This window comes from Anticarsia gemmatalis, chromosome 2, assembly GCF_050436995.1.
Source record: "Anticarsia gemmatalis isolate Benzon Research Colony breed Stoneville strain chromosome 2, ilAntGemm2 primary, whole genome shotgun sequence".
NCBI classification, from domain to species: domain Eukaryota; kingdom Metazoa; phylum Arthropoda; class Insecta; order Lepidoptera; family Erebidae; genus Anticarsia; species Anticarsia gemmatalis.
This window is the reverse complement of record NC_134746.1, coordinates 10,834,638-10,856,788: the sequence shown is the minus strand read 5'-3', so window position 1 is coordinate 10,856,788 and position 22,151 is coordinate 10,834,638. Positions and strand designations below refer to the sequence as shown.

General features: G+C 33.8%; 1 protein-coding gene across 11 annotated transcripts in view; it reads right to left on the bottom strand.

The window, feature by feature from the left end:
• Positions 1-22,151, bottom strand: part of cac (calcium voltage-gated channel subunit cacophony) — an 81,522-nt gene that overhangs the window by 29,812 nt on the left and 29,559 nt on the right. For 5 of the 11 annotated variants that reach the window (XM_076132150.1, XM_076132196.1, XM_076132169.1 and 2 more), the window contains exons 1-4: positions 9,503-9,646; positions 3,865-3,999; positions 1,335-1,467; positions 774-913 (exon numbers count right to left, since the gene is read on the bottom strand). In XM_076132150.1, coding sequence (XP_075988265.1) covers positions 774-913; positions 1,335-1,467; positions 3,865-3,999; positions 9,503-9,507 — 413 coding nt within the window. In that variant the 5' untranslated portion in view covers positions 9,508-9,646. Of the gene's footprint in view, positions 1-276; positions 387-773; positions 914-1,334; positions 1,468-3,864; positions 4,000-9,502; positions 9,649-22,151 lie in introns of those variants that run through there. The other 6 variants (XM_076132121.1, XM_076132113.1, XM_076132130.1 and 3 more) reach the window with 4 other exon arrangements.

The window sequence follows — 22,151 nt, the reverse complement described above, 5'->3', positions numbered from 1 at the left end:
TTATGCAACACGTAGCTTTAAAACATTAAACATCTTCAATAAATCACATATTAATTAAAATTCACACATTTTCTAATCTATGTTAAGTATGTCAATAAACATGTCGAGAATACGATGCTACGTATTTGTTTACTAATGATATTAAAAACTCTATTTGTCATAACTAGCTGCAGTTCTACATTTAAAAAGTTTCAAATCCAAAATTCGAAAACATCTAGCGAGTAACGTTCTATAACAAATAAGGTAGAGGTATTATGTGAACTTTTCGCCAATTACTGTGAATTACTTGGTATCCGCGAGACGAGCTTGAGCGGTCGGAGCACTCTGAACGAGCGCAGCATCCGCAGGTCAACGTCCACGTTGTATTCGGCGAATATCGTCATCGACCTAGTTTTTGTTATCGAATATTCAATAATGTCAAGTCTTCTTCTGTTTGACGTAACCTAGTGTCCTAAGTTTTTGAGGTTCAACCAATTGTGTGGCCTAATTATGTAATTGATAATAGTTTGTTTACGGTAGCAACCTCGGTGTTACAATTTTGAATAGTCAGATTAGAGTTACAAAACAAGTCGATCATCGAGGTTGCGTGTAGGTGACGTTTATACAAAATTATGTAAAGATGGTCTTCATTGGCATTGTTTCCAATGTTCAGTTGCCGTAGCACCATGCTACGACATTCCGTAGCGTTACGTCTTTACATAATCTTTATGACACGTCTTTCTTAGTAAATAAATAACTCTATAATGTATAAAAATATATGAAAAGTCACTCACCCAGTTACTACAACGAAAAAATCCATTATGTTCCAAACGTTCCTAAGATACGATCCCCTGTGTAAAACAAAACCTAATGCTAAGATTTTTAACGAGGCTTCTACACAAAATATTCCTAAAAAGTACGCCTCGGTCTTTTCCTGTAACAATCAAAACAAAATTCGTTATAGTATGAAGTCGGTTATTATTTTAAAAAGTGAGTTGGACATTTTTAGTTTGCTTGTAAGTTATAATTTTAAAAATGGGTTGGACATTTTCTTTTTCCTAGCTTGATACATTGAACGCAATCGACTATGGGCTTAACAACTTCATAATATGATATAGTTAAGTGCCATTTTTAACTAATAAATCCGAATTCATAGGTCGAAACTTACATAAGTAACCAATCTGACGATTTTAGAAAACTATTTGAGTAGGTGAAACTAGTACAACGTCAAACAGCTCATTTACACACATAGGTACCTTACATTTATGTAAAAAAAAGTTGTCAAAATATTTCATTGCATATTTAGCGCAGTGTGAAAATTAACCTTAATACTAAGTAAAAAAGGTTGTATTTACCAGATTCTGTGCTAAGATGGTCTTATCGCCGTTGGGCAAATGCTCCTCCAGCGCCAGCACCACGCAGTTGGCGATGATGGTAAGCAGCACCGCGTACTCGAAGGGCGGCCACTCGATGATGAACTTTGTATACCTGGAAATAGAATACATATTGCATTGTTAAAGATGATAATGTAATACGGCTAGATATAACAAAAAAGGAAGATATTACAAAAGTAAAAAGAAATCTGTGACTAAGAAACCCACACATCGCATCAGCGTAAGCGAAGGGTTACTTAAACGACAGATATACATGATGACATTAAAACTGGCTGAAACACTGGTTTTGTTTTTGAATTTATAAGCAGTAAAGCATCAAATAACAGCGTACAGTAGTTTAAAAGATAGTAACATTAATACAATAAGGTTGTCATTTTAGATTTTGGTTGATAAACAGCTGTTTTTTTTATCTATACATATAAAAACTTATTCTGTTTGTAAAATATGACATACTGTAAGTATACTACAATTAACGCTACATTAAAGTGTACATCAAACTTAGAACCACAACAATTACTGACTACACTATTACGAAATAGCTATGCAATATGCTATAAATTGCATCGATAAACTTTTATCAAAGCACAAAATGACACAACATCAAAGTTTTCATAATATCGCGCTAATAACTTCCTATATGAAGTAGACGAGGTCCTAGCATAATATACAAGATTATCGCATTACCTTTCGATTAAGCGTGATAATACCGCCACTAGTTCGCGATCGACTGCTAAGCGATCACTGGATAATGCAGTTACTGATGCTAGATCGAAAGCACAGTATATTCACACGTAAAATCGTTAGTCGATTTTTTGATGGAGTTTTCTTTACACGTGTTGAGTTTTGTTTTGTTTGTGTAGAGGGAATATTGCTTAGTGGGTTGTCGTTTGCACAGTGAAAAATACGGTTCGAATGGTCAATACAATGATCAGTAAGAATAAATTGTCAAATGATAGACTACAAAATAGAATGTACAAAATCCAGTTGATTTTTGTTTTCTTATTAGATGTTGACTTAAGAAACGAAACAAAATAAGATTTTATACTATCTTATTAGCACGTAGCCAACTTCCCAAGCCTATTTGTTTTGAACGTTAAGCTTTTACCCATTAAACAAGTAGACAGTAAAATTTCTAACCACACTACACTACTACACACTATACTGGTGTGAAGAATACTTTTGTAAAATATTTACTCTTCAGAAAGGTGTAAATCAACATCAGAAAGAGTTCAAATATCCATACTTCAATTCTATTTAAAACTACACAGCAAGTTTCCGACGCGAAATAGGGAACATTTATAGTGCCGTTGAATTTTCCCTAGAAATCTTCGTCCGATAGTACACTTTGTTACAAGTTGCTCAGGTGTGAAAAGTTGAACAACTTTAAAAGGTTTCTTACATGGACGGCGAGTACAACCGTTTGGTGCAACGTTCGTATTTTAGACGTATCGGATACTTTTAGTTGTTGGCTAGTTGTTGTATGAACTGTGTTTTGGATGCGTTAAATACTTTGGTATTAAGTAAGTGATAGACATGTTTAAGATTCTAATGGTTAGTAGGATTAAATATGTCAATAAGATTTGTTTCAAAAATTGTCTTAGGGAATAGAGATTTTAGTGATTCTTATCAGAATTAATGAAGTGTTTTACATAGTTCAATGTTTATTATATGTATGAATGTAAGCATATCTTGTTTACTGCAGTTTTATAAAATAATAACACTTTACGGCATCTTTGAATCGCAAAACAAGAATGAATAGCACTTCAAAATCAAACAAGGTAATATTAAAAAATATTACACATACACCCATACAAAGAACTTCTAAACAATGAGTTGGGAACCCAACAAGCCCAAACGGTGTCCCGTTTCGCAATACAATCTCTTTTTGTTATCAAATTACGTAAATACATAGTGTAAGAACGTTCGCTTGTTTACAAAATGCATAAGGGGGGCAGCAAGGTGTTCGTTTAATATGTATAAGTGGGGGCGAGTCTCCCCCCATGTTAAGTTCTGGCCAGATGTTGCGCCCGTGGATAAGCCGTAATATGAACATGCTAGTCAGTATGATAGTTGATTTAAGTTATCCTTTACGGCAGACAATATAAAGTATTTTACAGGCATGCAGTGTTGAAATTGGTTTTGGAGAATTAGGTCATATTTTCAAGACGTTTTATAGGTGCGAAGCGGATATGTTTTGTACAGAGCATATTAAGCGGTCAGTGACAGGAACATTAGGAGTCATAAGTCATAGAAGCCCATTTTTTACCACTGTTATTTATTATTAAAACAAACCACGCAAAACCGCATAATTTGCACAAATTAAGCTCTACTAGTTTTGGAACTAAACACTACGTTACCAAACTTACAAATGACGCCTTGGAACTATCAATATCACTACTGGAATTTGTTTCATTATGTAAAATGTTCACCAAAACTACGTCTTAGTTGCTAAATTATTTACTAGCAGTGCATAGTAGTGTGTAATACTGACCTCCGAATAGGATTTTCGTCGGCAAATATAAAGAGTGAGCTGGGCCCTGGAGTAGCGGGCTGGTGCGCGCCGCCCATGGTATCAGCTGGCGCCGCGCGAGCCTGCGCGCCCGCCGCCTCCTGCGCTGCCGCCAACCTGAAACGTTACCAACAATATTTGAGAACAGGCAACAGGCATAATAGAATAGTAGTCCCTTGTCATATATATTATTATCCTGTCGATAAATCAATCTAAGTTTAGTTATCGCCTTTGTTTATACAATATTTGAGAACAAGGCAAAATAGAATAGTAATCCCATGTCGTAGAAAAATAACCTGTAGATAAATCAGTTTGAAAATAGCTTATTTAGTAGCTCCTTGCTTATACTTATTAGTAAGTATATTCATTGCTGAAAGTAAAACGGTTAGGTTAATGTTGCAGTTTTTTTTGTAATAATATAAGACGTGACCCGCTTTAAACGTATAATAATCAGTTCTGTCCGATTATTTTTGAGCGTCTCGTTTTGTTGTAAACGTTATCTTCACGGAAAAAAAAATGTTAAAATACGCCGGTGGTTAAACTTCAGTAATACAATTAGAATGTGTTTAAATACCTAGTAATATCTTACTCGAGTACAGGCATTTAAAGGTTATCCGAAACAACTAATCGTGATATTAAACATTCGTAAAATAATATCGCTCGATATTTCATCACATAGCGAATGGAAATTTGGTTTATACACTATAGTGTTAATTGTTTACTAGAATAAACTTCAGTATCAAGTGAGATGAGTCGCAGAACAAATGACCGATACTGTAGTAACCTTTAGCCAACCTTTACGAGTGCGAGGGATGATAACAAGGCAATATCATCTGTTATTGTAGTACTCCCATTTGTAGCGCAAATCTTTACCACTAGAACCAGCTACCTATCGAAATATTTTGTATGGACATCTGACGAGCGCCTCTAGCGGGCATCGTAGGAACTATTCTCGCAGTGCATTTTGATTATCAAACTCTCGATACTCCGTAGTATCGACTGCAGAGAATAGTGTTATGGTACGTGTCTGTTTTCATTTGATTGTAGTAAAACAAATTATTCTCTTAAAATCGAAAATCTCAACGAGCTTACACAAAGAAATATAAAAGAATTAAATAATGTATAGGTTCAGTTTCCCACTGATAATATTATATTTCCGTTAAGTGTGTTACTGGAAGCCGTAAAAACTAAGAAATATAATATTTAGGTATCTTAGAAAAGTTTTCGAAAGAATTTTAAAGCCGACAGCATAATAGTCTATTGCACTATTGAATTGTGAATCCAGTCTAACCAGCTTAGCTCAAGGGGTCGACAATAATACTGGCACAGTTCAACCGACGGCGATACTAATCCTTTTATAAAAAGAAATAGTAGAACGAACTTTTTAATAGAGTAAAGCTTTCTTAACCTGTGTGTATAAGGACCGCGATCTTACATTGGACATGATCTTTTTTAGGGTTTCGTAAAAATGTGACCCTATTGCTAACATTTCGTTGTCTGTCTGTCTGTTTTTTTGTAACCTTTTTTAACTATGGATATTTTAATGAACAAATAAATGGTAGTAGCAAACACTTATTAATTAAGTAGCATTGTTTTTTGGTTATTCAAGGAGTTCAGAAAATTGCGTTAGATTTACTAGGCGTTTCAAAGACTGGAAGAGGTTAAGAAACGCTGGTGTTAAAGACAAAGATATACACAATTTCGTTTCTCGAAAGCCGAATAATTTAATGAAGAAGCTTCGTGAGGCAGTACAAACGTTGTATAGGCCGGTGTATTACTAATTCGTAGCTGCCTTAGCGTGTTACAATAACATTAAACAGTTCTGTGCATGACTAGGAAGGCTCGAGCGGTTAATGATATCATTATCAATTAAGCTCTAATGTCCCGCTAAATATGAAACTATGTTAAATTATTAATAGTTTCGCTTAACAAATGTTTAAGCTTTTGTATTTGTACGTTTATTCAAATGAATTTTAATTTGGATGCGTCATTTTAGTGTGCAAATGTTTGTAGATAATTTAATTATTTTGATTTATGTACTGTTTACGGTCAATCATCTCTAAAGTTTGATGAAAGAGTGTCTCAAAAATTAGTATTCTTTTAAAATATAGCATAAGTTTGGTTAATCGCTGGATTCATACTTATTTTTTCATAAAGTTCTTGTTATAACCATAACACATACTTGAAGTACGTATACAAAATAGTATTAAAACAAGACTTTAACACATTTTTACCAGCGAAACAAATTATATCAAAATCAGAGTCGATTTTTCGAACCGACTTTAACAAATCAAATCTATTACGAGTAGTACAATCACACAATGTGCTACGATTATAGCGAACTTGAATAGACATGCAAAATCCAGGTCAGTAGGTATCTTCGAACTCGTGACTGTGGCACAAGCGAACGAATAGGGAAGCCTCGGTCTACGTACATTAGATTAATTAATACGCCAGTATTCGGCTACTGTCAGGGCTGGCAGGCAGAAAACAATAAAAGTATTGACAAAATGAATAAATGCCGATGCTGCATAGATGTGAATGATATGAAGAGTATAAGTAATTACCTATTGCAGATTGTACGGAGTCGATTGTAAGCTATTTTTTTAATTTGTTTGTATGTTTTGGAATCTCAGAACAGTCGGTTTAGCTAAGTTATTAAATAACAATAAATTAACAATGTGTTAATTGCAATTAGGTATTTAATATTTAGGTACTTTTGCATTCAAAAAGTTGATACTTTAGAGCTGTATGCAACTGCCATTGTAATGATACCTTTGTGGAACTGTGCTTCATGTCGATTTATATCAATGCAACAGAGAGAATGATAAAAGAGAAAAAGCTAGTGACAATATACAAAAGTAACTAAACGTTACTAGCTCCCTGTCCAAAGATCGTACCTGATCTAACCTGTCTGTTAAAGGAACACTGAATGGATTAAAACTTATAGAATGTGTACAAAAATACCTTACTAAAGTGAACTAATTAATCAATTACAGGAACTACAGTGGCAGCCCTAAAAACCGTATACAGTATGTTTCTATTTAGTGTCTCGTGGGATATTAGCGAAGTGAACCGTTTACGTCAACGAGCTTGTGGTAATGGTGTTTTTTCGAAATTTCGAGACGTTTTTTGGGTTAAAAGTCAGTTTATACTAATTAAAGCTTGTGTTATTGTTATTAAATATAACTATGTGTTTAAAAATTGAATTGAAAACGTTTATCAGTTACTTACACACACGTAGTTATTTTATTGCTTAATATTCTGCTTTAAAAATAGCATATCACGAATAATATTCGTATTAGAAAAAAAAGAATATTTGTGCAAAATATTATTTGATTGCTCGTTTATACGCTTAATTTTTCATTCAGTAATATGATCATAAATACAAATTTCCTTTTCAATACAATGGATATGAAACTTGACCGTATTTACTACCATATAGCTTGTGTATATAAAATTACATTTTTTTTTGTATTTTTACCTCTAATTCATTTGATCATCTAAATCAGTTTGCAAATCGGGAGTGTCCGCGTTCATCGTCTAATGTAAGTGACCCCTAAACTTTCACAGATCTGGGTCAGAACCCACTAAGAATAACTTTGTTACCGTTGTTTATGGTCACTACGAAGTTTGGTAAGGCGTAAACGTTACACAATTTTACATGCCATACGTTCGCAATTAAATAAATTTTAGAGAACTAATGTTAGTTCACCATAATATAACCATGTGGTTATAGATAAAGAATTGCAATGTTCTACGTGTTGTTATTATTGCTTTAGAACAGCTAAGTAGGTACATAGTTTTTAAAAGGTTTCTAAACGATCTAGTTAAATATTTCACGAATGTAATGTTTGGAGTAAAAATTATTACCCGATAAATGTAATTAAGCAAGTGATTTACTTATAAGAACTTGACCCGAAATTGTAACAACTATTACAGTTAAATTACGAGGCAGTTAAAAGTATTTCACAACACAACTTTTCATACAAACAGCTAATCACACTTCGGACCTAATGTTATGAAAACTTAATACGATTTTGATGAACGAATAGACACCCGAAAACCTCATCGGCACAATAGAGGCACGGGGCAGAGGGGTGAAGGGAGGGGTGAGAGAGGGGAAGGTGGGGTTTTAAGGGAGGTAGGGAGAATAGGAGGTCGAGTGATCGGCCGCGAGTAAGGACATCGGCGCATCTTGCCCTTCGGCCACCTCATTAGCTAGAACACTCGAGTTATTGTCGTCTGGATATGAGAATAGGGCGCTACAAAATATCGCTCTTATGTTACTGGGCTATGTTGGTATTGTATAAAGTGTGTGCTTGCCTTTCTGGGTGTTTGTGAGATTCTTTGACGCATTTTGTGTGACGTTGTCAATTGAGATAACGTGATCGCCGGTAAATATCGAAAATTAACAGCAAACTTGATCAATGCCCTTAGCGTACTCCGTAACAACTTTTTAATGATATTTTCAAATGATACACTTTTGATACTCGAAATAAAGACAATGTTATTACAAGAAACTTAAGCCCATCTGTGACTACCATTGGTAAGAATGTGAGGTTTGCGTTTAGATGATATTAATGCAAGTTTGAACTAAACACAACAATAATTAAATTTGCCCAAATATAAATTAGAATATAAATCTTTTTTCTTCACCGAAGGAATCAGACATCTCTAAGTAACATTCAAAAGTTATACCACAAGGTACTAATAGTAACGAGAATGTAAAACGAAACTTGGCACAAATATAGCATGATATAAAGTTAACGTACATTATGCAGAGACATTTCACCCTCTCCGTGACTACCCGAACAGGAAATGAACTAAATACAATAAGTTGCCGTAACAGGTAAGTGTAGAAATAGAGTAAAACTTCTAAACTTTCGCATTGCATAAAAATGTACTTCATGTTTTAAATAACTGTTGTTAAGTGTAGTTAAAAAGTATATATTATTTTGCATGAGACGTAGATGACATTTACGACTGATGATTTTGAGGCCTTAGATTTGATTCCCGGCTAACCCCCGGTTTCTGAGGTACATTTAGCGGTAGTTTATCTATTCATTAATGTCAAAACTCATATAAAAAAAACTATTAAATAGATAAACTACCGTTAAATGTACGCAGAAACCGGGGGTAAGTAACGCTATGTATTTTTCTAGTAAGTATCTATTGATACGTTTTGAGCAGTAGGCCGAATTTTTAGCCATCGACAAAATTGAATGCCGAAGAATGACGAGATTTCATACACCTGCATATAATTTTAGGTTTTACGGGTACGATGATGTTATGTTTACAAACAATAAGATATGTCACTGATTGTCGATACTTGTGTAATGACAAGATAAGCAAAATACTTTAAATTCAACTCTGTGCAAGTGCATAATTTAGCAAGCAAATGTTTAGACTACAGTGTGCATATTTGTAGTGCATTTCAAAGAACTATTGTGACAAAAATATCACAATCAAAACTCAATAAATCTTCACTGACATTTGACGTAAAAAAGTACACTCACTATATCTATTTTATTAAAGGCCCTTCACTCACCGAAAAACAAAAAAATACATTTGGAACTAACCTAAAACTTTTTAAAACACAAAAAATAAAATCACTTACGACATATCCAAAGCGCGTACATTTAACAACTACCACTAAAATGTTTGTTTACTTCAAAGCTCTTAATTTGTATTTAATATGAGATAAACGTATTGTTTGCTTGTCGATATTGCGAGTCAACTAATTGTTTCCAAATACCCTCCGCGTGACGGTCATTACAGAAATATGTGGTTTTTATTATCTACCCGCAGTTACAAGTATGTTTAATTATTGCTTTGAATGTTAAAAACACTTCCAATTGCACCTTTGTATTTAGGTATTTAATAAAGAATATTAGAAAATATATATTTTTAATAGTGATGTAAATACTTGAATTAAAAACCAAAAATGTGTTTACAATTACACAGTTTTTAGTGTTTATTTAATGTTATTAGATTGTTGTATCAACTGATTTATTTTAGTGGTAATACTCAGTGTAAATATGAATGTTAATAATATTTTGAATGAATGGAAACCTGCAAGTTTTCTTACTTATATTGAGGAATTCGGAGTCTCGACTTGAATTACAGTTATTAATAATAAAAATACGTTAAAATGCTGGAGGTTTCAATTGATGAACGCAACTTGTAACAAAATAAGTTTCTCCCCATAGAAACATTTACTTTAATCAGTTACCTTTAGTTCCCAGCTATGTTAAAACCCTTTAGATGACATGTCTATTTTAACACTAAGTTGACCACTTACAATAAAATATGAAAAGTTGTTTAAGAACGGAAATTAAAAAATAATCGTAAACTATTTAAAGTTTCAAACAGTGTTTATCACATACCGTGAATACATCCTGTAATATACAGCATGCGGCTACTTCACATTACACATAACTATCACAAAGACACTACAATACACGGCACAGCTCAGAATCTTTCAACCAAAGTATTTAGAAGTTTAGAACCGAGAGACACAGACACACTACCCCTTGCGTCTAACTTCATAAAATAAACCACTTACACAGAAAAATCCCAACATAAAAATATTTATAAGATTACTTAATATCTATAAGTTACAGCAATGCGTATTATTTATCATACTAACAAAAACACATTCATGTTTATATCGAGGTCGACTATACATCAGACATACCTATTTTATATACACAAGAGATTTTGTGCCAAGTGCTGTATGAAGATAAAACGCGGTATGATTTCGCCAAGTGGAGTTTATTCAAGGATTTACAATGAGACATAGTTGGCCACTTTCCATTTTGTCGGGTTATCATGTCTCACGGCTACATGTTAGCGGTCACGTGGTCACTTTATGTAATTGAATGATTTGTATTGTAACCGCAGTGGACAATAATATTATCGGTTCATGTTTGGGAGAGATGTTGACATGTTTATTGGGCTCATAAATGTACGTGCCAGATCTTGTAAACGCTAAGGTTTATTAATGTAATTTAAGATTGGATTAAGACCTTATTATTTGGGGTTCGTCACTTTGCTATATTTAGACCCGGTTTACCATTGCTAATTATCCATCAGATAGCTTACTAGATGGAATTTAGACAGTGGTTTTCATACATTTGACACTCAAAAATAAGCTGTGAAACTGGCCAGTAGTTTTATCTTTTTGTTTAAAGTGAAGAAAATAACACGCGAAGATTTTAATACGAAGTCTACTCTTAGTCGTAAATATTACGCCATTACGTAATGGCATATAATAGGTACTTGGTCCTTACCGCTTACCAACTAAGATATAAAAAAGTAATTTTGAGCAATTTTTTGTTCTATATATACTCATAACTAGTCTACCGTGAATTTGGTAAGTATACACACATACATGGTGTGATATTCGCAAACCTGACGAGCCAATAATAATCCTCGCAGTTTAGTACCTAGTCCATATTTGTTTAGCCGCCGTACGTTCACCCGCGCTGACATTCAAAAGGGCTCGCGTCTGTGCCCTTCATTTCAAAAATATCGTAGACAACCAAGAAAAACATGATGAAAAGTATGCAAACATCGTTACGAGACAATGGAGTTACCTGAATGATGTAACGTCTAGACTTTAGCGATAATTATGGACTTCGTACTGAGAAAAATAGAGCTAGTTTGCTGTTTTTCCTATAAAAGGATTGCTGTTTCCCGAGCTCTTTCTATTCGAAAATATGCATCTTCTAAGTTGAATGCGTCTTGTATTTTTATTACTAGTCGTTATAAAAGAGTCTTTACATGAGTAAAAATATTCATAGGAAGTTATGACCAATGAATTCATCGTCTGCATGAATTCATTGGTACAACTTATATTTAATATATTTTTTTTATAGTAAGACGTAATGGTAATAATGTGCGAGAAATGATTTTCTGTTCACTTTTTCAAGAAAAATAAGCGAAAGGAAGCGATTAAAACAGACCTCAGTCACTTACATAAATATAATATTTTTCCTTTCGTATAATGCGTTAAAGTAACACTAACTGAACAACGCGATTCAAAACAAAAAGATTTCTAGTATGCGGATGCTCTAACAAATCGACGGCTACAGCCATCAATCTTGTGGGGAAATTTCACGGCAAGTTCATTGAGCTGTGTTCCATTGCGATTGCTCACTGAACTCTCAACAAAACAACGCTACAGATAAATTATATTCGATTATACATACGATACCAACTACTTCAAAGACGTGCTTGTGGTTGTTGATTAAGGAAAATAAACGGGAAATAATTGTACACGCTTCTGCTTGCGACTTCATTCGCATTGAAAGATTTCACAAGGTAAAAGTATCTCATATGATTATAAAATATCATCAAGATCTAATACCTGGTTTTGTGTGAACGTGTATGAGTAGCGAACATCTATCGTGACAAACTTCCGCATTTATATATATAAAAGAAAAGTTATCAACAACGTACGTTAATTCATAAAGTACTGGTTTAAAAATTCAACAATTAAGTGAAGAAAGTGCAACGATGTTTAATTGTTTTTTATTCGAAATTGAATGTCCTCACTTTTTATTTTGCAGTGTCGGAAATACACTGGCCCGTTTCAATTTTAGCAACACTAAGGCAAAAAGTATTTTGTAGCACCTTTGCCTACATGCCTTTTAAATACAGAACAGTTCTTTTTACATATATAGAAGTATTTAGGCATTTATAAATTCGTGTCTATTTTTAAATAGTTATAGCTAATTAACGTTGTAATAATTATATTCCAATTGTTTGTTTAAATCATATGAGATCAAACATTGATATTGGTCGAGCATTCACGCATACTCTATAATATAAAAGCAAATACTATCAGTATGCTTCAATGGATCGCGCTGTTTGCTTTACAATCAACGCTTGCTTGCTATCGGGAAATAATATTATATTATATTATTAATAAGTAGGTATATGATAGCGAACTTAAAAATATTTTTTTATATATGTGCAAACACCTACGATAAATGACAATAAAAGATATTAAATACAAAAAAAAACTAAACTAAATATCATAAAATATTTTTAGGAACGTCGAAATATTATAAAACATTGCCCATTTTCTAGAAGTCAGTAGCTCGAAAAAAAGAATTCATATATAAATAATATTATTCATAACAAAATAAAACTTTTTTAAAAATAAAGTGAACGATATAGGTAATATAACTGTGCATGTAATAGAAAAGTATGTAAACATAACATATTTTTTAGTTTTTCTTTTTCAGAACTACGAGTGCGCTACGGTTACGGAATTTTCAATTTAGCAAGTACGCGGAAGTGAGTGGAGTTATGGTTTCCAACACTAAATGCAACCGTTTAAATTAATTCGTAACAGTTAAAACTATATTACGAGCTCATTCATTTCAGGGATATGTTATTTGAACTCAAATTTCAACGTGTAACTGCTGTTTACAATGTAATATTTATTATGTAAAAGAAAAATACATGAGTATTAAAATACACGGAAACAATCGATTTTCACACCTGTCCAATTCAGAAATATCATTCCAAGGACAAACACATTTAGGTTAAACTTAACGTCAACGTAATCAATATTAAACTAGCCCGCATTCAATAACTCGTAATACCCGAAAGCCAAACGACAAAAAACATCGCAGAAAAATGACCCGACCTGACGCTGATAGATTATAATAATTCGTGCACCATAGGGTTTTCCCGGCTACGATTAACATAAGAGGCGACCTCGAGGCCTACATTGATAGACAAAAAATCTCCTGGGCGGGTTCCAAGGCGCCCAGTTATCTCGTTTTTTGGAAGACAGGCCAGACGCGACGGCGCCGTACGCCGCGACAACCGGGCGCCGAGAACAGAAATAGGCCACGCTACCCCGAACTGGTTTAAACCCGGTTGCCCGTTTCGCCGTTTCATTTTGGACCGAATTCGGTTAAACTGGTGTTTCATTGTAGTTGAAAATGTAATTGAATTTGGGATTGTAGTGTGATGGATGAATTTTGTAAAACATTTACTTTATGAATGATTGAGATTTATACTTAGTTGACTTTTTGTCGTAGTAGTTTAATATTTATTTTGAAGAATTGTTTTATAAAATAGATTCTAGAGCAAACCTTGTGAATTAAGTTGAGCTGGGAAGTTTATCGATCTGATAGTGGCACTGCTTGACGTCGTTCGAAGCATCTAAACATTGATTATAGAAGTTCGGATCTGAACCAAATTAGTTTGTGTCTCCGATAAACTTTATGCAGCGAGGGAACTTTTAGAATAATATCTGTAAACAACTAGAACCGACCGATTAACATGCTTTCTAAAGTTTGGGGCAACGCTGAATTTGTTTGTCACTCATACATTTTGGTAGTTTCCTGCCGACCCTTGTTAGAAAAGAAAAGAAAATCACTATTAGTTCAATAAGGCCTTTGCGAGCCTTTCTAAATCGTTGCATTTGGTAGATTTATTCAGCAAATAATTATCTTTTACTGTCATAAGTTTCAACATTTGACCTAAATTAATCAATGATTTGATTTTGACGGCGTTGCATACTATCACATTATTGACTTACAATTAATCTCAACATTGTTTTTCAACGAACGCAATTTACCATACAAACTTTACCAAACAAAAATAAATATATTGAACTAATCATGTCTCACCGCGTGCCCGTTGCACTGTTAATTCATTAATTAATGGGAATTTGATTGAATGTCGACCAGCATTGTTGTGTATTGTCTGATAGGTGTCTACATTATTGCGTACTATTTGTAGTATTACCGTAGCAATGTTATTGTGTGTGGGTGTAACCTGTTCGTGTGTGTGTAATGTTCTATTCGATAGACGTGACGTCATCAAGTCCTACTGCGCGAAGTTTGCCCCGCAAATTATGGACGCGTCATCATTTGACATTTAGATAGATGTTATTAAGGTGCTTTTTGAATGAGGCTAGTTTGAACAAGTTTATAGAATTAGAAGAAGCTAATTTAGTCAGAAAGAGCAACTGAAAATAGTATTGGGATAAAAAATACAGAAAAAAGGGCTAACATTTTAGTAGTGCATGCTACAAATCTTTCATACTTTATTCAACTTTGTAACTGATTTCATCCTACAAAATGTTTGTATAAACAATCTCAAATTGAATTTACATAAAAGTTTATACGCAACAACTTTATACCATGCGACACAATAAAAATTGAACGGCCCAAATCCCAAAAGCTAACTAAATCTTAACTACATTGTATGTTGGAACCGAGTGAAGTTAGCCGAAACCTCAGTGACGCACACGAATGAACGTGGGTGTTTCTTTGAAGACACCGCGCCGCGTCATTGCGAAACTGAACCGTGTGAACTAAACTTACTGACTAAATTAGTATTAGTCATTGTTTAATTCATAAGTTAAAAAGGGCTTTAATGCTGTCATTCATGATTTTACAATAGCCTGTTTTATTCAATTGCATATTTATGTCATTGAAAGAACAAAATGATTTGGAAATAATTAATTTCCAGTCATTTTGTGTTTTCAATGACTATTATTAGTTTTTTTATTCTTTTGTAGTCAATTCGGCCAGAACGTACGTGAATTAATTCATATTTTTTCAGCATTTAAGCAAAGTAAATTAATGTTAAGCATTTAAACTATAGTTTTTCGCAAAATGGATCAAAAATCAAAGATATATACCAAACAAATATTATAAAAGACAATCATGTACTAAGTCCTAATACAAACTAAAACTAGATACATTCCAAAAATAGACATCTATTTTTAAAGCGGTGAATTGACCAAAATATTTGTACAGTTAATGAACGTGTTGTTACGTAACAGTCCTGCAGCGTCTGGAGTCCCGCCAGAAGCATGTCCTTCAGATCCTTACGAAGGGAGATAAGTCGGCGACGGCGCGGCGCCAACCATGGCATTATATGGCGTTATACCGTTTGGAGGTCACAGCCCATCCCCGGGACTTTCTGCCGCATTCTGACGTACGTGGGATGATGTGCTCTCTGTTTTTATTGTGGCTTGTAGTTCGGCAAATTACTAGGATTAATATTTTTCTTGGAGAAAATGTTGTTATGATTTTATTGGTTACTTGTGACGTTTATAGAATTAGGGAATCGTTGCCAAGATGGTTAAGTTAATTGTGAGTATTTGGATTATAATTGGAGTATTCTTTTATGAATATTGCATTTACGATAGTATAATATATATTGATATAAATCTAATTAATGAATTAATAATTTTTACTTATATAAAGATATATCAAAATGGTACCTATAATTATTTTAACAACCAAAGCATCTATAGTTACCCCTCACGCCTACTATAATAGCAGAACACTGTAAGTCATAAGGCTAGGAGCACACTAGAAAACACTGTCATGTTAATATGTCAGAAATATGACTTGCATTCTTTTAGCATTCGGTATAAAAAAAAATTAAGAGAAGTCAAATATTGCTAGTTTTAGTTTCCATTAAAAAGTTTCAGAGAATAATATAGTTTTCATTAACATTTGCTAAACATCTCTACAATCATATAGATTTAAATTATCGCATGCCATTATGCATTAAAATTATTATCAATATCATGAACAGTTACTTGAAACAAAACACAACAATCTTATGGCGACACATTTTAATACATTGATCAATTCTATGCAGAAAAATAACAACGTACTATTTCCCCTCCGGTCAATGTAAAGTATAACAGATACAGTAAAATTAACACTAAACACTAGCCTTAATAGTGTGCACTAACCGCTACAGCCGCATTGATACACACTGTCGTCGGTGGAGCGTCAGCCAGTTAGGCGTAAGTAACCGAGTTACCACGGTTAACCGGGTTTGTGTTCGTATTTATAGCTCACGACTCAGACCTTTTTATAATACAATGCCTACATTATCGTAGATTTTGTTGTGAATTAAAAAATCTACATTAACTAAAGGTTAGGAGGAGCTCATGGCTTAGTAAACACTAAACAACAGGCACACAGCCGAGGTTGTTCTGTGGATGGGTGACCATCTCATGCATGTCGAGTTTCTCCGTGTTTCGGAAAGCACGTTAAATTGTGGGTCCCGGCTGTCAATTTCGAAGATCTTTGTCAGTCGTAAACAGTCGCTCCATGTAAAACACTGGTATTCAGTTGCATCCGGTGAGAATGGAAGCCGACTCCAACATAGTTTGGAAGAAAAGCTAAGCGATGATGACATTAACTAAAGGTTACAGTGAGAGTTTCGTCTTACATCAAAGTGTAAGCACTGACAGATCTATTGTTTTTGAATAACGATGTTGTTTTGTTTTTGTGATGAATGATATATTAATCATACTTTGGCCGGTGCAACGTTTTAGCAGCTGGTAAATAATGCATGATATGTTAGTCTAGACTAAGGTAACTTTCAGGCAATGCAGAGGGCAGCGAGTAAGAGATATTATTGCGCTTTTGTTAATACGAAAGCAATCAGACATTGGCCAAACTAATAAATAATAATATAATATTATGTATTTATGTAATTTAAGAAAAAACTATTATTTAATAACCATTTCAGGTGAGGCTTTATGAACGATTTATAGAATAACACAGTATTTATTTCCAATCATTTATCCACAAAATTCAATGTCTTTATTAAAGACTAGCTGATCCGCGCAACTTCGCTTGTGTCACATAAGAGAGAATGGGTCATAATTTTACACGTTTTTGTAACATTTTTTACTCGTACCATGCTCCAATTGGTCGTAGCGTGATGATATAGCCTATAGCCTTCCTCGATAAATGGGCTATCTAACAATAAAATATGTTTTCAAATCGGACCAGTATTTCCTGAAATTAGCGCGTTCAAACAAACAAACAAACTCTTCAGCTTTTTAATATTAGTATAGATTTAATGATGTAATTTGATAAATCACTTATATTAGTGGACCACTATTATATTTACCCAGCATGTATCGTTTACACGTGTCTCTCAACCCCACTTGCAACCCTTACATGAGGGTAAACTAGCAAAATGCGCAATTCGTTCAGAAATCTATTTTTAAACAGCGTTTTGCATAATCATTTGAAGTAGACTCTAACTGCACTGTTTTCTTGGGAAAGTATTTTTACCTTCCTATTTTATGTTAGTCGTTGGCCGTTGACCAGGTACTATTTATGGTCATTATAATAGAATGTTTAAGTATCAATGTCATTTTACAACAAATAACTTATACTATGAAATATAAATAAATACACAAATAAAACACGTTAAATAAATCTAATGACCAATATTTTAAAGATGTAGAAAAAATGTCTAAAAGAAAATGGCTCGGGATCGGGTGGTACAGACAAAGAGAGATTTGTACTTTGCGGTGGCTAGAATTTGGCTATGAGGGATGACGATGAAGAAATATGGGAGAAACCAAATATTATTGTGTCGATAGAATATGTGTATAGATAATTGTAGAATGAGAATAAAATATGTTTTGATAAGTTAGGACATATCGGGTCGGACGTTTTCCTGTAGGGGTATCCAATAATTTGCAAACTTCTCACACTAAATACATTACATTCATATCAAAGCAAATAAAGACTTTTGTTCTGGTCAAAGATGCTGCTCATTTGGTAACTAAACACCGATCAAAATTAACTGTGTCCTAAACACCAAATTATAGACCAACAATATTATTTAGCACGATAACACTGGTACTAAAACGATTGCGCAAAAGAAGCCTTACAATGAAGGTCAAGTTATATGAGGCGTTGCTGAACCGGGGGTCAATGACCGCCAGTATACAGAAAACTGTAGCACGGTTCTCTACAGTTGGAACAATCGTGTATTGAGAGTTTGACGTGTAAAATGTACTGCAAATGTAGTTCCTATGATGTCCGGTAGAGGCGCTGATCGGATTTTCATACTTTGTCGATAGCTAGCTGGTTGTCAATAGTTGATAGTAGTAGAGAATCCAGCTACTGATTGTTATACCTTGTCGATAGCTAACCGGTCGTTGATAGTCAACTGTAGTAGAAAATTTCGCTTCTGAGAAGAGCGAGACTTCACGGCGCCGCTCATAGTAAACCAGTTCAAACAATTATAACAAAATGTATTCTACTGCAGTATATCTTATGAGGAAATATATTTCGATCACTTTGGTGAGGATGTTTTCTTACTCCTAAACGAAAAATTGCTCAGTGGACTCGTTCGATATCGATGAAGTTTGGCACAGAGGTAATTCTTAACGTGCAATAAGACTATAATATTTTAATTTGCATGAAGTCGTGGACAAAGAAGAAAACTACAAACTATATACTATAGTACGTTTGAGGGAGATTTTTCAATAAGCCGTCATTGACATGAAGAAAAATATGTCTATAAAATAGGGAGCACGGCAAGCTAATTCCCCGATATAATAAAATGTATAATGTACTCTTTGCAATTTCACCTTTGAAGTGTGTCACAAGTGCTTGTGTACTTTTGTTTCAAATTTCAATGTTTTATATATAACTCCCTTTATAACACCGCAATCGACTTTCCCATTTATATCCGTGATGTTAAACCCTTTTATCCATCTTCCCAAATATAGATATAAAGTATTGTTTGAAGGTCAATGATCCCGTTAAATGTTCAGTTAAAGCCTTGTGTAGACTAAGTAGTTACGTCAAAATATACTAGATAGAGTGAATATAACTGTACCTCAATTCTCTACCACTATCGCCTACCGACAGGCTAGCTGTCGAAAAATATTGTATGACAATCGGTTCAGCGCCTATAGCGGGCGTCGTAGAAACTATTTTGGCAGTACATTTAAAAAACACTAGTTGACCCGTGATATTCTAAGTGCGCTCAAGAAAAGTACCCCACTTCTAAACTTAAGTTTCCAAAATCTGTTTAGTACTTTAACCTTAAAGGCGTTAACGTTCGCGTTTACTATAATAGTATGTATTAGTGTATAGATATCTATTTAGTGCATAGGTAGTAAACCACACTAACTGCCGGTTCTGAGTACATTTAGCGGTAGTTTATCTATTCAATAGCGTTTAAACTCATATGAAAAATATGCTATTAGAATAGATAAACTACCGTTAAATGTACTCAGAAAACGGGCATAAATATTTTAAGGCGCTAACACAACAAATACGAAAAGTCGTTGCCATGCAGCAGCCGAGGGCTCTTAGGAAAATTCAATGCCATCAAAAACATTCTGTAAAAACCTCAAGTCTCGCCGTAAAAAGTTGTGAGATCGATATAATACCAAGTCGATTAATCTATTTAGTCTCTACTTAAAGGACCTTCTGTCTTAAGTTATTACGTATGTTATTATCATGCCAATTTAAAAAAAAATATCTTTAAAACAAGTAGACCGACCTGGCCATCGCATGATTTAATTATTAGTATGTATCACACTACACAGCACGACGAGAAGTTAATGCTCCTGAAATGTTAATGGCGAATTTGTGTTTTCTTGCGATGACCAAGTCGATCTAATTGTTTTAAAGGTATTTTTTTTTTAAATTGGCATGATAATAACATACGTAATAACTTAAGACAGAAGGTCCTTTAAGTAGAGACTAAATAGATTAATCGACTTGGTATTATATCGATCTCACAACTTTTTACGGCGAGACTTGAGGTTTTTACAGAATGTTTTTGATGGCATCTCACTTCTTTTTGTAGAGCGAACATAAGTCCAATTTGTATGGAAAGACGTTTTTTTTTCATAATTCAACATATTTTCCTATGGGAATGTTGTTCAGTTTCATGGGCTAAACACACTTATCCACCCTTTACCCCCTCCCCCGTTATGTCTCATATAGTAGGTACCTATTTACACCTATTTATTTTATTTTCTACTGTAATAATAATTCATTAACTGCAAATGTAACCTTGTAATCTTATACATTTATATGGGATTACAAAGTTATTGTTGCAGTTAGTGTATTTAGAAAACTGGACCGAAATTAGAAAATATTAAATTTTTCCCATGATTAAGACACTAAACCCTATTTGTATTCTAAATTTTAAGCTTCTAAGTCTGCTAGAAGTACCTTAGACTTTTGATGATCGGTGAGTCAGTGAGTCAGTGAATCAGTGAGTGACAAAACTCAAAATTTTAACAAGTTGTCATTCCTAAACTACTGGTTTAAATTGACTGAAATTTTAAATATACCGTGTTTATACAATGACTAATTAGTTGCTGAAAATCCAGGCTTCTTGTTTTATCCACAACGAAATTATAGGGGTGTCAAAAGTAGCCCGAATTGCTTCGAGAAAAGGATGTTACGGCCGTGCCGCTATTTTTTTTGCTCGACTTGCGGGGGCACTTCCGTGCCCCCAGATAATTTTCATAAAATATTGCACTTAAGAATTTTAGTACGTCACATTGTGTCTAGTCAATCTAATTTATTTGTGGTTTAGTTAAAGTGAAAATTCATCTTTCAATAAACTAGCCATTCATCAATGCATATTTTGTAGTTGATAGATTTTGTTACGCATTTTGACAATTGATTGACTGTGTGGTATAACTTTGTAGTTTTATTACATTGCGATAAAGTAATTGATTAACGTCAAACGAAGTTTAAAACATAATTCAAAACGAATGCAAAAATACATATAATGCTAGATAAAATAGACAATGTTATCCTACTACTATAAACACCAAAGTTCGTGAGATACAAACTCAGTAGCTTTACTGTTACTCTTTCAAGCGAGTACTATTGTATGTTGAAATTGAGCAAATATTTTTTCATAAAGACCTTTCACCCGGACGAAATCTCCTGCAAAAGTTAATAATGTTACAGTAAAGCATATTTAAACACTCAATAAAACTCAACCCAATAAAAAAGCAAACAAACTGAATTCAAAAAGTCACTGCAAATAAATGCTTGAACAATATTTCGTCGAGCTGAAAGTTCCCACGCTGGGAGCAAGGCTTTATGCCGACGTTCCATAATGACGTGTAGGGCTTTAAAATTGCAGCGGTGCAATGAGCAGACAAGTTGTTACGTCGCAAGTGTTCCGAGTTTGTCTGAACGTTGCTGGATAAATGTGTATCTTTTATACAACATTCTTTTTTTTAATAAACTACTGAGTTTAAGTATTTGTGATTTTAGTAAAGTGTGGTGAGAGTATGCTTGTTTACGAACTTTCCTTTTTGGGTGATGTTATTAACTGAGAATTTAAACTTAAATATTTTTTGGTAGGTCAAATTTTATTGTAGTCTTAAAAATTGCTAAATATACAACAAGTCTGGAGAGGAGCGTAGTAACTTGTTAGTTATTTATGCATATTTTACGCTTTATTTAACACTA